Source organism: Macaca nemestrina, chromosome 6 (genome assembly GCF_043159975.1).
Source record: "Macaca nemestrina isolate mMacNem1 chromosome 6, mMacNem.hap1, whole genome shotgun sequence".
In the NCBI taxonomy this organism is placed as follows: Eukaryota; Metazoa; Chordata; class Mammalia; order Primates; family Cercopithecidae; genus Macaca; species Macaca nemestrina.
The window spans coordinates 79,675,684-79,693,416 of NC_092130.1; the positions used below are offsets into that span (position 1 = coordinate 79,675,684).

General features: G+C 33.1%; 1 protein-coding gene across 1 annotated transcript in view; it reads left to right on the plus strand.

Annotated features, from left to right (window-relative positions):
* The window catches only part of LOC105471055 (ST8 alpha-N-acetyl-neuraminide alpha-2,8-sialyltransferase 4), a 103,204-nt gene that overhangs the window by 48,334 nt on the left and 37,137 nt on the right, over positions 1–17,733 (plus strand). Inside the window, 1 exon segment of the mRNA XM_011723398.3 lies at positions 3,064–3,357. Coding sequence (XP_011721700.2) covers positions 3,064–3,357 — 294 coding nt within the window.

Here is a 17,733-nt window from a genome sequence, read left to right on the forward strand (position 1 = left end):
GTTCAGATCTTTGTTTAGTAGAAGGAATTTGATTATATTTTCATTCTGTGAATTTCTCTAGAAATTATGACACTGTTCTTCCCACCCTTGCCAGTAATGTTAACGAATCTGGGTTTGTGAAAAATTTCCTCTTCTGTTTAGTCATTTCATTATTTTCATGATGTGTATTGTTTGTATTTCTATCAAGTTAAGAATTTCATCAATTGGCATTGTTAAAAGCATAAAATGTGGTATGTGTGTATATGTGTGTATTTTGTGTGCCTATTCAGCATACTGAAATGCAAATGTTCAAGGTGATATTTCAACTTTATTTCTTATATTTTGTTTACTACATTATGGTATACCACAGGAAAGTCAACTTTTAATCCTATGGTTAATAGTTCAAAAGTCTTATCAATTAGTTATTTAATACTTTCTAGTAACATTTTGAAATCTTGTCTATCAAGAGATCTGAGGTATAGATATTATGCTTATGTTTTAGATGTTTAAAACCTTTTGTTTAATAACTGCTCAAAATTTGGGAAAGGTCCTGGCTGAATGGCCTTGAATAATATACGCGAGTCCTAGGAATCTGAGCTATAAAGCTAGGGCTAAATGATAAAACATTCTTTCTTCTACAGGAAGGTTTGTGTGAAGGATGAATTTATAGACATTTATCATATTTCTGAATGAAATCGTATGTACAATAGTGTCAGTTAAAACTCGTGTCCTGGAATGATTACAAACTAGATGGTGCTTTTCCTTTATAACCTCTATGCCCTTGGACATGTTTCTCAACCACTTTAGCCTTAGTTTCTCATCTAAAAGTGAAGTTAATACTACTTTTTACCTCAAAGCAAAATGAATGGTTTGAAGTCTATGTGGAGCCCACAACCTTTATGACAGGAAAGTTAGAGAGACTGACAGGTCACATGTGCCAGCTTTCCCTAGGAATTTTGATAAAGTAATCAGAAAGTTTAAATATGTGACAAGAAAAAGTATAGAGTAATTGAGTGATTTTTTTCCTGAAGGGATAATTTAGCAGAATATATCATTTTTTATTCTATTTAATTGGGTTGGTTTTTACTAGTTTTACTATTATAGTGAAAATAAAGTATAAATATTGATTTTTCTACAATCGGAATCCTCTGAAAAGAAATTACTGAGGGTTTGTTGTAGTGGAAAAAATATCCAAAGCCATTTCCCCAACAGGAACATGTTAATTGTAATGTTACAAGTATTCTCACTGTTTTACCTAAAGAAGTGTCAGTAATAATGATGTCCAGAATATAATTTCTCCACAATTTCCAAATTCGTGTTATAACTAGCTTCATTAAGATTTTAGATTACTTTTAATATTTGTTTAGAGCACATTTTAGGACTTTAAAATGATCAAGTCCTTGATCTTCCTTGAGTTCCACAAGAAGGTGTTCACTTTGACAAGTATTCACATCAGCAAATCTTTTTCTGGTCAGTCCTGTTTGTAATATTCTTACCATAATGAGAATGAATAATATCAATCACAATTAGTGGTATGAATCATGAATAGAAACGAATATGTACTCTGTCATATAATATAGTGGATGTAATTAAAGATACCTAAATTGAAAAGATAATAATCTTTAACCTATACTTTCTAAATAATATTATTGTGTTAATATTTTTCCCTCAGTAGCTAACTCTAAATAACATAGAATTTGAGATGAAATATATTTGTTGTTATAGCTACATATTGTCAGAGATCTAGGAAGTAATAAGATATGTTAATTAAGAGAGATAAGGAACGATATATAAGACAGTATTTTTAATATCAGAACACATACTTGACTTTTTAATTAAAATGTTTAATAATTCGATTAATGTGACAAAGTACATAAGGAAAAGAAATGTAAGGAACTTTCATAATGTGACCAAACATTCAAAAATGCAGAAAAAGAAAATCACGTCCCTTGAAAGGCTGATAAAAATATTAAAAATAGTTTCATATTTTCATGAAAGGTTTGATTGAATTGATTCAAACAACTTTTTCCCAATACAGTAAACTCTTGTTTATCAAAATCTAGTTTTTCTTTTGTCAACTAAAACCTACCTTTTTAAAAGCAAGTTAAAATAGTTTTTTTTAATGAAGTTATTTTTAAAATCAAGTATAAAAAGGTCTATGTGACCGATCAAAGAAGCAACAGAAATTGGTTAAAGGCCATATTCAAGGTGCTTTTCAAAGCTTTCTTCTAATATAAGAATGGAATCAGGTTATATGAATAACATCAGGCCCAAGCTCTTTTCAAAACCTTATGGCTCTAGTGGAGAAAACAATACAACATATTCTGTTCTTTCCCTACATATGCATTCCCCAGGGATGCATACGTCCAAAAAGAGAAAACAGATATTTTGAGGAGGTCCTAAAATAACGGGAAGGCTGATATTTGATCTTATAGTAAGAGTTTTTCTGTATTACTTAAAACCCCAGAAAGTCACATTAAATATGATATCTCCACTCTTCTTATTTTTCTTCCCCATTTAGACCTATAGAAAACAATTGTAAATATGTTTGTGTAAGACACTATAAGGAATTGTACTTTTCCCTTAACCTCAGAGTATAAGTAAAGCCAACTTTATCTCCTTAGACTTACAAAGTTGTTGAAATGACTTAAGTTTTACAAGTGGTGCAGATTAGAATGTCAAGTCCAATGCGTTTTATTTACTTGTAGAGCAGCATGTGGTTTAAATTGCCTACTGAATGGCCAAAGAACCCTTGTGAATTTACCATAATAAATTCTCTGATTACAAATTCAAATTGTGTGGTTTTATGAAGATAATAGCAAAGGGTATTCTTAGACAACAGGTTGAATTCACACAAGTGACATTTTGAGCCCTGTACTGGGAGTGCACTTTTTTATTGCAAGCAGCATTCCTGCACGTGCAGAGAGTTATTGAAAATGCAATCTTACCAAGTAGATGATCTGTTGGTTTTCTTTTCACATGGTTAAAAAAATGCTCATTTCCCATTCTTCTTTTCATGAACATCATTTTACCAGTGAATATTTCTTTTTTTTTCATTTGTCTCATTAATTTTTTCCTCTTCAGGTGTAATCTAGCTCCTGTGGTGGAGTTTGCTGCAGATGTGGGAACTAAATCAGATTTTATTACCATGAATCCATCAGTTGTACAAAGAGCATTTGGAGGCTTTCGGAATGAGAGTGACAGAGAAAAATTTGTGCATAGACTTTCCATGCTGAATGACAGTGTCCTTTGGATTCCTGCTTTCATGGTCAAAGGAGGAGAGAAGCACGTGGAGTGGGTTAATGCATTAATACTTAAGAATAAACTGAAAGTGCGAACTGCCTATCCATCATTGAGACTTATTCATGCTGTCAGAGGGTAAGTGACTGGAAAGGATCAGTTTGTCCTTGGCACAGTGGAACACATATAACTAAACATTTTCCCTAGACAAGAATAAGCTTCAGTAAAATCTCCAAATGGATATATGCTTCCATTATTTCATAATGGTTACTCTATTTACAAACTTGAAGTTTGTTTACATATGATATGATTTTAATTCATCTTCTTTTTTGAAAAAGCAAATTGTTGAACCTGTCACTTATTTATGTCTGCTCATGAACAAACTACTATTTTTTTTTTATTTTTAGCGCTAAAAAGTAATAAGAATTCATAGTAAAATTAATGGGTTTTGTGTAAGGAAACTACAACAGAAGTACTGAATGGCTATTGGGCAATATTATGTAAGCATAAATGTTAGATATATTTAAGGAGCAATTAAGTCCCATCTGTAGCCAAGAGGCCTACTGGTGAGAAAGGAGGCTGGCTGAGATAAAATGCCTTAATGCTTCCCCCCAAAGTCACAGATGCTGTTTTAATGAATTAAGCCAACATTTCCCTTTTATTAACACAAGTTCAGAAAAAAGCATTAAAATATAAACGCTTGCTTAAAAGTGGCAAATGACCAAAAGGCCAAATTCACTCATGCACACATATAAAAGTATGTAAAGAAGATGAACCACAGATGAGAAATTATGTTTTTTTACTGGAAGTGTACTGAGTGTCAGATACTGTAGCTTCAAAAATGAAGAGCTGACCACTAACTTTAAAAAATGCATAGGCTTTACAGTACAAACAGAGGCATATACAATTCACTAGTGGCCTAATAGGGGAATATATTGTCAGAGGTGTATAATTTGTCACTCAGGTTCACAAAGACACTTGGAAAGTAGATCAAACATTTGAACTGGACTTTAAAAACAGAATAGCCTGTAATCCCAGCACTTTGGGAGGCCGAGACGGGTGGATCACGAGGTCAGGAGATCGAGACCATCCTGGCTAACACAGTGAAACCCTGTCTCTACTAAAAAATACAAAAAAACTAGCCAGGTGAGGTGGCGGGCACCTGTAGTCCCAGCTACTCGGGAGGCTGAGGCAGGAGAATGTCGTAAACCCGGGAGGCGGAGCTTGCAGTGAGCTGAGATCAGCCACTGCACTCCAGCCTGGGCAACACAGTGAGACTCCGTCCCCCCCAAAAAAAAAAAAAGAAAAAAGAAAAAAACAGAATAGCAATTGCCAGAGGGATAAAAGAAATGTAATAAGAAAACCAAACAGAAGGAAATGCCGTTACATTATTAGAGGGTACCAGGTCAAGGAAATGATGAAGTGCACAGTAAACATATGGAATAATGGAGCCTGTTGTGGAACACTGGAATACAAAGTTGGAAAAGTAACTTGGGATGTGGTTGAGAAGGGAATTGAGTTTATGCTGTAGGAAGCACAGTTAGATGTCTGACTTTAATAAAAAATCTTGTAACTGCAGACATTTATTTGGCAAGGACAAGAAAAATGCTAGAGGCATAAAAACCAATTAGGCTTTTGATCAGTTTACTCATAAGATAATAAGGATGTAAGACAGAAGCAGTGGACTTGGGAAGGAAGGGCAAGTTCAGGGGGCCAATTAAATACAATGGATACAAGTCCTGAAAAAAACAGGTTTCCAAGCCCAGACTTAAAAATAGTTTCTTATACTGTAACAGGAACTGGGCTAAGGTGTTTTTGTTTTGTTCCTGAGATAATTTCCTGCAAGGATTTACCATTTCCTGTTTAAATCTCTAGAGAGTTTCTTGTATTGTATTACTCTGCACACAATTACATTGCTTTGAGACAGAGTCTCACTCTGTCGTCCAGGCTGGAGTGCAGTGGCGCGATCTCGGCTCATTGCCAGCTCCGCCTTCCGGGTTCACGTCATTCTCCTGCCTCAGCCTAGGGAGTAGCTGGAACTACGCCCAGCTAATTTTTTGTATTTTTAGTAAAGACGGGGTTTCGCCATGTTAGCCAGGATGGTCTTGATCTCCTGACCTCGTGATCCGCCCACCTCGGCCTCCCAAAATGCTGGGATTACAGGCGTGAGCCACCGCGCCCTGCCTAAATTGCATTCTTATAATTACATCATGGTTATTCAACACACATTCTCTTGGTGTTTGACAGGAAGTTTCAACAAAGTAAGATAAAAATATGTGCATTTGGATAAGTAACTGGTTTTTTTTTGTTTGTTTGTTTGTTTTTTAAGTTACAAATATCCCCGGTAATTACAATTTGACTCTTAAAAAAAAAGTACATTTTAAGAAAGTGTAACATTACAGTGCATTGTGTTAAGAACATGTCTGTTTTTGTCTGTTTGGGTATCGTGTTATTCTGAAAAACACCTTAAAAAGATAACTTTTCCATCTTAAACACACACACACACACACACACACACACACACTCACTCCAGTGATAGCAGATTAAGTTTTAGTAAGAAATACTCTGAAGTAAGCAGACTATGGAAAACTAATGAGAAAACTTAAGATTACTCTGAATTAGTACCTTTGTTTCCTAGATTTTGGTTTATATTTCTCAATCCGATACCAAAACCGAAGCATGAAATAAGAGGAGTGACTGCAATAGTGCATTTTCAATAAGTTAGAATCCAGATAGTGTTATATATGATTAACAGTGAATACACATGGGTTTTTACATATATTTTAAAGGTAAAAATTGCAGATTCTTTCAGTAATTTAATAAGACTCCTATGTTTTGTCCTATTCACTTTTATAACCATTATAAATATAAACTACTTCACTAATTCCTAAGCATTTTATTCCAAAGAGCAACAAGGCTAAATTTCTTACCACTGGTGAAAGGAATGGTATGCTTTTTTTGGTTACTGTGAATTAGATATATTTTCTAAACTGATTTTGAATTCTGTAGAAATAACTTCTCTCTCCACCTTCCTTATCACAAATCTACATATACCCTCTTAAAGGGTCAAGGTATTGAGTTCTAAGCTGTGGCCATGGATAATAAAAGGAGCTCTAGAGAGTCTTGTGACTTTTCCAATAGAATGGAAATTTGTACACATGGTGTACGTGTGAAAGGCAACTTCATTTATGGATTTTATTGAAACTAGTACATTAATGTATGCAAGATAGTGTTTTGACATAATGTATGTAGTTTCTACTGGAACTGTAAATGAAAATAAGGAAGTATGAGCACTGATGAAACAAAAATGATTTATGTGATATGAAAGCAAAGGCAAACTCCCCAAAGAACTATTCTTTAAGTAATTGTTTTACATCTCCTTTGACTTACCTCTCTGAAACCCTGTGGTTAATACAGTTCAGCAAAATAAGGAGTTTCATATCCTCTGTTGATTACTGGACTTGGTTGACCCTCATGAGCAATTAAAGCACCCAAGACGCAGAATTTAGGGTGTGTATAGTCATAATGTTAAAATGTGAAGGCTCTTCCAAGTACTGCAATTACAAATAAAAAGTTTAAGTGATTTGTAAAACAAGATTCCTGAACACAATGAGGATCATTTAGATAGTTTTCATACGGTCAGACATCATTACTTAACCATTTTGCCCTCTAAAAACTGTGATTCCTTACTAATTTTAAAATCCTATTTAATTTTAGATTTTTCTATAAGCTCTAAAAATGAAGCCGTCAGTCACAAAATTCAGATACTCTTAAGTATTGTTTTAATGTGTTGCAATTCTTCTGAAACCATATTCAGTAAAACAGAAGGAAAAGTTATATACATAGATTCATAATTTAAAAAGAATCTTGCAAAATAGTAAAAGAGTAATCTAATGGGGACAAATCAGATATATACATTACAAGTTTAAGAGAATGTATGAAAACATAAAATCGGTGTGGGATTGCCACTTTTTTATTGGTATTTCTTCAGAAGCCCCACGTGGTCTGCATTTTTCAAATTAGCATTTTGTATTTTTTTTTTTTTTTTAATAAAGAAAGGAATAATTTTGGGCCCAGTGCAGTGGCTCATGCCTGTGATCCCAATACTTTGGGAGGCCAAGGTGGGTGGATTACCTGAGGTCAGAAGTTCGAGACGAGCCTGGCCAACATGGCAAAACACTGCCTCTATTAAAAATACAAAAATTAGCCAGATATGGTGGCACACACCTGTAGTCCCCGCTACATGGCAGGCTGAGGCAGGAGAATCGCTTGAACCCAGGGAGGCAGAGGTTGCAGTGAGCCGAGCTCATGCTACTGCACTCCAGCCTGGGTGACACAGTGATTCTCTGTCTCAAAAAAAAAAAAAAAAAAAAAAATTGGAGCAAATAAGATAGTAAGCATGAAGAGGGGATTCGGGGTCTTCAAAGTCATTTAAAAATTTGACTACAAAATGTAAAATAAAAGCTTCTTATTTATATCCAGCTAAGAAAATTATTAATATACAACTTAATATCTTAATAACCTGTTTAAATTAATGACAGTTTTATATAATATTTTAAAATATTATCTAAGACATAGCTCAAAATACATTTTTATAAAATGCTTAGAGACAGGTAAAAATTCCTATTTTACAGTTGCTTTAATTTGACTAGTAATAACCAAATGTAGTTTTTACATTGGTGGGATGACTATACTTAATTTTCTTACATTTAGTATGGGAAAAAAACAAACATTACAGAAAGTGTATCCTCAGTTTCACTATCGAACTACGACAGATAATTTCATAAGAATCTTTCCAAAAACCATATAGATAGAGAAGCATATTTTAAAATTATGTTTTAAATGCACAAGCCTAAATATGTATTTATTGTAGTAGCTCTACAACTCGAATCATATGTACTCTTTCGCACTTTATTTTTTTTTATTTTATTTTATTTTATTTTTTTTTTTTGAGACGGAGTCTCGCTCTGCCGCCCAGGCTGGAGTGCAGTGGCCAGATCTCGTCTCACTGCAAGCTCTGCCTCCCGGGTTCACGCCATTCTCCTGCCTCAGCCTCCTGAGTAGCTGGGACTACAGGCACCCGCCACCTCGCCCGGCTATTTTTTTTTTTTGTATTTTTTAGTAGAGACGGGGTTTCACCGTGTCAGCCAGGATGGTCTCGATCTCCTGACCTCGTGATCTGCCCGTCTCGGCCTCCCAAAGTGCTGGGATTACAGGCTTGAAGCACCGCGCCCGGCCCGCACTTTGTTTTTTAAATTAACATGACATTTTCTTAACACATAAATACAGCTTTTTTTTTTAAATAGCAAAGTATATTCCATCATATACTTTTCTATAATGTATTTAACCAATCTTGTTTGATGGACATTTGTATTCTCATTTGTTCTTGTTATATATAATTTTATTTTGTTATTAAAAATAAATTATAGGAAAAACGAGAGGTAGGGAAAGAAAAGTAAATATACAATTCTGATTAGCTAATTTTATAAGCTAATAGTATATTTTAAAATATAAAATTAATATATGCTCACAATAGGCCAGACATGGTGGCTCATGCCTGTAATCCCAGAACTTTGGGAGGCCAAGGCAGGTGGATCACTTGAGGTCAGAAGTTTGAGACCAGCCTGGCCAACATGGAGAAGCCCCATCTCTAATAAAAAATACAAAAATTAGCCAGGCATGGTGGCGCATGCCAGTAATCCCAGCTACTAGGGAAGCTGGGGCAAAAGAATTGCTTAAGGCCAGGAGAATCGCTTAAGGCCAGGAGGCAGAAGTTGCAATGAGTTGAGATATGCCACTGCACTCCACCCTGGGCAACAGTGTGAGATTCCATCTCAAAAAAATAAAAAAAAAAGTATGCTTACAATAATAATTCTGAACAAATAATTATATATAAACTAGTCTTATATTACCTTTTCAATTACAATATCCTGAAGGAACAACAGTCAGAGAATGTATGAAAACATAAAATTGGTGTGGGATTGCCACTTTTTTATTGATATTTCTTCAGAAGCCCCATATAGTCTGCATTTTTCAAATTAACATTTTGTATTTTTTTTTAAATAAAGAGTGGAGCATTTTGGGCCCAAAATTGCTCTTATTGATCTATTCTTTTTGTCTGTGTGTGTATATATATATACACACACACACACACACCTTATATATATACATCATACATGTATATACATCTATACAATATGCATTCATTTAGAATGTGTTTTTTTTCCCCAGAAAAAAAGGGAATTTTAATAAACACAGAGGTATGGATGGGTTTAAACCTAGTGAATACTGTATAATATGTTCCCTTCTGAAAATGTTATTTGTATTCAGATATTTTAATTTTAAACATTAATTGGTTTAAGCTTTTGATCTGTTGATATTCAAGTCTGGGAAAAAAAATGTTAAAATATTTACATTTGAATCCTTTGGCCCCTGCTAATTATTATGAACTATTATTAAAAGATTTAAACCAAAAATGAGATTTTTAATTCAATTACCTTAAAAATTTTGATGGCCCCTTAGTTTTTTTTTAATTTTTACTTTTTTTTAATTCTACTATAACAAAAGTAATATAGATATATTCTTTTGCCACCACATTATAAGTACTAATTTGTTTTAATATGATGGAGGTTATCCTCTTATTAAATTAATAAGCTTCTACTTTGTATTAATCAAGATAAACACTTGGATTGAGTACTCACAGAAGATACTGATAAATGTATATAATATTCTGTGATGTCACCATCATAGTAAATAATTCCAAAGTTATTTACCATTTTTAAGCTTACATCTTTCTCAAAAAAAATTTTAAAGATAATTCATTTCATATAGATTTTTAAAATTTTGATTCAATGAGTAGTATAGTTCAGTGCAAAAGTAGTTGTGGGTTTTGCTATTGAAAATAATGGCAAAAACCATGATTACTTTTGCACCAGCCTAACGCTTTTGGTTTTCGTTATTTATCTTTTAGTGGAGAATACATAACATACCTGTATACTTAAAAAAAAATAGAGTCTTTTTTAGTGATTGCAAAGCACATGAGTATGTGTAAGATAAATGGGCTACATAAACTGCCTTAGATTTGCCTGGAATTAAAAATTGTTGTTTTTATTTGAAATACTTGGTAAACATCTCATGCCCTACAACAGTGTTTTTTTGTTTGTTTTTTGTTTATCTTTGTTTTTTTGGTTTCTTTTTTGAGACAGAGTCTAGCTCTGATGCCCAGGCTGGAGTGCAGTGGTACAATATCGGCTCACTGCAACCTCTGCCTCTTGGCTGGGTTCACGCAATTCTTCTGCCTCAGCCTCCCTAGTTGCTGCTACTACAGGCATGCGACATCACGCCCGACTAATTTTTTTTTTTTTTTTTTTTTTTTTTTTTTTTTTTAGTAGGGATGGGGTTTCACCATGTTGGCCAGGCTGCTCTCGAACTCCTAACCTCAGGTGATCCATCCACCTTGGCCTCCCAAAGTGCGGGGGTTACAGGCATGAGCCACTGCGCCCAGCCAGCAGTGTTTCTTAAATTCAAGCTCACATATGTATTTTGGAGATTCTGTGAAAATGTTCTTGATTTTAAAGAGGATTTGAACAATTCTAACTAAGAACACTGACTTAGAGAATTTTAAAGAATTTTGCAGAAATTTGATTTCCAAGGAAGACGAAAACAAACCTTTCCTATTCTGACTTTAGACAAGACTGTTTAATTCCTTTAGTGTCAGATTTATAACCATTAAAATATAGGTATTGATGTATATAATCGTATAGATTCCTTTGGGCTCTAAGAATCACTGGTTCTGAACTTTGATTGTCCTTACACATGGGAATATTCAAACTGTCACAAAAAAACCTCTTGTCCTTAATTAAACATTCTCAGGAATGTCTTCTCCGTAATTTCCTAAAGAGGTTCATTAAATTTTTGATAATCATGATAATAAAGAGAGCTTTCTAAAATATTTCTTCTTTAAAGTCATTTTCTCTTGATATTTATTCTTTACATGTTTCAACACCACAATTAAGTTAACCCACCATCATCTAAATGTTTACTTGACAGCAAAAGAAACATATTTAAGAAATATATATATTTGAAATATATAAGAAATATATATACACACATAGGCACACATAGATACACATTCATATATATATAAGCATGTATATATACCTAGGTAAATATTATATAAAAAGAACAGACAGACATGTTTATTGCTGAATTTGCCCTTTGTCTGATTTCTGCAATTATTAATTTTTTTTAAAATTCATAACTTTTTTGATAAATGTCAATTGTGGAAAACCTATTTCTGAACTAGTATTTATATATATGAAAAATAAAATTAGTATACATACATATTTACTATTATATCTATATACACACACTGTACAGACTTTACATATATAGTCTATATGTATTCTCAATATACTTTGTAAACACACACAAAACATATATCAATATATTATATATAATTCTATATATTTTCTTGCTATTTCTCTGTCTCTATATATGCTATACAGAGTATATATACTCTGTGTGTAGATATGTTTATATTCTTTGTATATATACACACGGCATAAATAGATAGATATACTGTATATAATTTACACATACTAACAAAGTATAAAATATACAAATATATGTTTTATATAATTATATAATATGTAATAGTATACTCATAGTATATATGTTTATTATTCTATGCAAGTTACTTTGTTAGACATTTTGTATGTCAAACATAAGGCCAATAATATATTGATTTTCTTGTAATAATGGTACATTACTAAATTTTATTCAACTGTAGTCACTTAGGATTTTCAGAAATCAGTTTTTCCATGCTTAATATATAGTAAAAATCCTCCCTTTTATATTTCTGTTGTTGGTGTTTGACATGCCATCTTGAATTTATTTCTAGTAATTTCATCTTTTGTTTTTAAGTAGGTATTGTTTTACATTATTACTTTAAGTGACTAAATAACTCTTTATTTCCTCATTCAGAATATAAGATAATAGTTTAATTGATTTACGTACTTTATATGCAGTATCTTTTTTGCTTCATTAATTTTATTAAATAAAATTACGGTGAACAACAGGATATCACTTAATGTACCCTCCTAGGGTTCCCAGGGTTTTGCTAGAACATTAATATTTTATTTTGGCATACCTTCCTAAACTACCTGTGCTCGCACTTTATGGCATGATGATCAATACCATAATTCTTAGCTAAATGTAAGAGGGAAAAAATATGTCTTACACATATCAAGTGACATATCTCTCTAACTTCTCATCTGGGTAGTTTTCACTCTGTTGAAAAATATTTAATGGTTATTAAAAGAATGAAAGCACACATTAGTTGCTTTGGTAGAATATTTTTATGGTTTCTAACCAATAAACAGATTATATTTTCACACATCATCCATCAACTTTTTTTCAGCATTAAGACTAACAAAAATATCGTTTCTCAAATGTTAGTTGCTGCACTCATCTTTCAGATGCAAAAATTCATTTTAAATGAATGTAAGGGTTAAAGTCTATATAAAATGAAGATGATCTTCTGCAGGATAACTTCATGTGAATGTCATGGGTTTGTAGAAGAATGTGAATCAGACCAGGCTCCCAATAGTCTTTAGCAAAACTATAGGCTAAAATACATCATCAATAGACCTCAGGAAATTGAGTTTATTAGTCATTCTAATGGATTGTTTTGGAGTATTCAATCAACTCAAGTCACATAAGGAAAAGCAATTTTAAAAAACAACTTTGAAAAGAGAATATTCACTCCAAGTGCTTTCTGAAAATGGCTTACTTGTTTTAAAATTAGTCTTAGGCTAAAAATATTTCCATATGGTTTCTATTTTGACCTATGAGCAACACAGCTGTAATATTTCTTTATAAAACATGTGTCCTAGTTTAATGTTTTTGAGTAGCTAGATGCTGCGTATTAGGTATTTTAAACCAAAGGAGATTTCCATGAAAGGATATTTCTTTCCTTACTGGTGGACTCTGATATGCACACTTCCGGAACTTCAGTGTTTCCTGATATTTTAATCTGGTTACCCTTCAGTCACAATGTTATTTCCTAGTAGATCCTATTATTCATATTGCATTGTGTAATGTGGAAGTAAAAATAGTTTATGTCTGAGAAGATATTCCCAAGTCTGTGGCTCAAATTGGAACCTATGGAAAACAGCTTTCATTCTGCCCCTGACCAATATGCTTCCCAGTTCTGGTTATCTCTCATTGAGACTAAAAGGCTTTGCAAAATATCTAGAATTTCTTTGGAAGAGTAGTTAAGGTTTCATAGCACCTCTGTGACATTGGCATATTTTGGCTTTCCTTCTTGTTGTGTATTTTTTCTCTCTTCTTCATATAGATCATTTTTTATTCCTTCAAGTCTCAATTTAAAGGTGAGTTTCAATTGGGCATCATTTCTCACTCTTGTTCCTTTTGGTGAGATTGACCTGGGTTTCTGCTCTCTGTATTCTCTTCTCTTTTGGAACATTCTTCAAAATGTATGAGTATTGTTTATTTTCAACTTTGTAGGTTTATTTTAAAGTTTTTCATAGCAAATATTGACTTATTCATCTCTGTAACTAAAAGAAACATGAATTCCCAGTATATGTTACGGTGGAGGTTGGGGCACATGTGCAAAGGGGTGGAGAATAAAAATGGGCAAAGTTGTGCTGAAGTTAGACGTTGCAATTTGGTTCAGTTAGTTCTCTAGAGCAATTCAAATAAGCAGGAAACCAAACAGAATTGAAGAAGAGGTTTTTTTCATCAATCTGGGTAGCACTAGAAATTATTTTCACCAGGCAGTATTATGATGAAGAAGAGGGAAACTTTCAAGAAGGAAGGCTTGACTTCTAAATAGTGAGGACATAATCTGGATAGTTTGTTTTCCTGCAATTTATTATTAATCAAACTATGTATCAACTTGTGCCCTGAATCTACTAAATTATGAAATTAATGCTTACTAAATTTTACCTGCCTGTGGTGTTTGTTAGGGTAAAAATAGAAGAGCAAGTTCTGATAAGAAAAGTAGATGAATCATAATAATGAGGCATGACATATGGAAGCATCCAGGCTGACCATCTATAAATTCATCCTGGCCACCTGAGAAAAGTACCCTAGATCTATAATTTAGTAACAGTTTTCTCTTGGGTGTTATCTTTCAAAATCTGCATAAATAAATCAGTCCATTAATTTTTAATATTAATTTATCTTGGTGCTCTATAGAGGAAAAATGGTTACTCAAACATTTTAGCTGGGGAAATAAATTAATTGTCATTATTTTATAAATTCTAGGACTGAAATTTCATAATCAGAACAAAGCGCTATACTGCTATATTCACAAACTGCAGGGAAAGCTCAATAATTTGTTCTATTACCTTTTACTTTCAAGGCTCAATCTTTTAATGAGTGATAGAAGGTGCACAAATAACCTCAGAAATTCCCTTGTTTCTTTGACTTTTCAGAAGAAAAGAACATTGATCAATATGCAAAATATATACTGAGTTAATTTGCATTAAGCTATTCTAATTTAAGTCAAGATGACTGGTCAATTATTGCATTCAGAGATTTCTTATATATAGTAAAATAATTAATATATTTTAACTATTAAATATTAAATACTTGGGAATTTAAAGTTAAATGCAAATATAAATTTTTAGACAGTGAACACAACTAACTACCTCCTGAGTTTGTGGATAAAAGTTATCTAATCAAGTTTCCCATAAATCTTTGAAAACGTTACAGGTTCTTATCTTCTTGAAATGATACAAGTGTACTTTAGCTTGAGTGTAATAGTTTAGATTAGGTCTTTTGTTTCTATGTGATTGATCATGGTCAGTTAACTAACTCTAGTGTCTCATGTGGTTGATCATATAATCACAGCCTCAGGCCACAACTTCCAAATTATGGCTATTGCCATTGGTCAAGCCAGCTCAACATACAAGAAATAAGTTAGAGAATAAGGCAAAAGACTTGGGGCTTGACCACTAGAATTGCCATGTAGGAAACAAGATACTGGTACATTCTGCCAACTTTTTCAGAGACTAGTTTGCCACACCAGGTTCCTATTGGTAAGAGATCAAAGAAAGAGTCATTTCTGCTTCTTTTTCTCTTTGCTCTAAAATCTTATGCCCCAACCTGGATGAGTATATCATTGTAGCAGAATAAGTTTAAAGACTTTAGTTATAAAAATACTTTTAAAGTGGCTTTAACAATCGTTTTCAGTGACTTGATTACATAAAGCCAAGTATTGGAGCCACATTCACCAGAGGAAAGCTGGAAGTTTTGTTTCTTAGTTTCCAGTTTGAGCCTAACACCTATGACTGACTTCTCAGAAATAAGCCATTTACTTTTTCACATTCCATGGATAAAATAAATCAAAAAGAATATTCAGACCTACAAGAGAAGAATCACAAAATACAGCCCTAGTGAAGACCAGTATCCAGTGCAGGGAGTAAAATCAAAATGCAGTGGCCTGATTCTGATACCTCTGGCAGCCTCCTCACATCAATGTGCATCCCAAATAGCCAGGGTTATTCTGTGTTCCCCACTACTCTGTTGAATGAGATTTCTTGTTTGTGTGTTAGTAGGTTAATGTGCTCTCCCTTCAAGATAGTACATTTATGATTGAGTATGGTTTTCTGAAGATTATATTTAAACATAATACATGGTGGTTGACATATGTGGGGAATATTGTTCAATAGTTTCTTTCAAGATCAATCAAATCACATTATATAAGATGCAAATTCTTACACACTATTTCCTCCAGATGGTCTTATGCTGGGGCTGTCACCTGAGGAGCATAAGTGAAAGCAAAGCTATAAAATGTTTCCTCAGTTCTTAAGGAAGGATACTTGCCATCATATCTTAGGAACTCTGGCCTTCTAGTGCAACATTGTGCCTATTTGTTGGTAAATTAGGGAGCCATCCAGATGGTACCATTTTTGTACATTCCACGAAGAATTCCTGTCCCTCTTAAGACCTTACTTCACTATAACTTGAAAGGCTTTACATCTCAGTGAGCACCACCTAAACTTCAAATATTGGAGAGAGATAATAAAATGCTTAAATACCAAGTAAGGTGTAAATAACCGATAGCTAATTCATTCTTAGGGGCAAATAAGTTGTTGAGATTAAAAGAAGGGATTTATAAGGGCCCTGTGAACACACTTTGGGAATTTGCAGAGCAAGCAGTGGAAAATATGTTGGAGCAGCAGTATGGCTGACTTCCATTCCTCATGATAACGCATACACTGCATCTTCATTCAGGTGGATCATGGTTAGGCATCATAGTTAAGCTTGGTAACAAAAAATTGTAGGTGACAAATCATTGCTCTGCATTGTGTAAATGCCTGCTGCTTTTTTAATTTTTACATGAGTTTTCAACACCAGACTTCATTTCTTCAGCAATGATATTGTTTAGCTATATCCTCTGGTTAAGTTTTCCTGGTGAGAATACAAGTCAAATGCTAGCATCTTAAGAACTCACTTATAAACACTCAGTTCTTACCTGCTTCCACTTTTAGCCTCCAAACCATCTTCCAGTGACCATGTTGATAGTTGAATGGAATATGTTGCAGAGGGAGATTGTGCTGGCAGTTGCTACCTTTTTTCTAACTAAGAATAAACTGATTTTGTTTCAGACAGTATAAACTTTGATTGTCAACATCAAATTATTTTCATAATGAAAGTATGGTCTATATTGCTTGCCCCATTCTCTAATTCGTCATTTAAAGTACACTCCTTTATGTACCTTTTGATGTCACTCTAGAGATAGTAAAATCAGTGGAAAACTATATTTCTTTAAAAAATAAACAAAATAATAAAGTGACGATATAATAAAGTAATGAGGAATTCTTAGGTAAATAGCTTATATGGATTTCCCTTAAAAATTATTGGCTTTTATAATAGGAGCTTCCTTGGCCTTTATACAAATTTCAGCAAACTTTGCCAATGTTCATTAAGCTAAGCTACAGCATCAAGCAACTGAGTTCAGCGTTAAAGCTCCCTTGTTTTAGATACTCAACAATATTTGCACCAGTTACAAACTTGGATGAAATTAAGTGCTAAAAGAATCATGTGACTGGATGTATCATAACATAATCTAGCATGGCAAGGATTCTACTTTACACTTAATATATTTGATAATTTGATCTAATATAAACTTTTTTTTCTTTTCACTGGTGAATCTTAATTAAAGTAAAATCATTACTTGCAGCTAAAGTTCTGATTCTGTATTTTATTCAAATGATGACCTTATTCCTCTCAATAGAATTCAGTGAACTTTTTGCAAAAACTGTTTTATAGGCACATATAAAATCTACAATATGGCAAGCTAATCTTACACCAAAATATATGTTTCTCAATACTGCTTGAAAGAATTGTACAGTCATTATAAATGTTAATAGTCCATAACTGAAAATAGTAAAAACTGGGGATGGTGTTGAGGGGGGATGTGGGCATGTTATCAAAATTTTCATCTTTGTTTTTGCTTAATAGTCAACTTTTTTTTTTTTT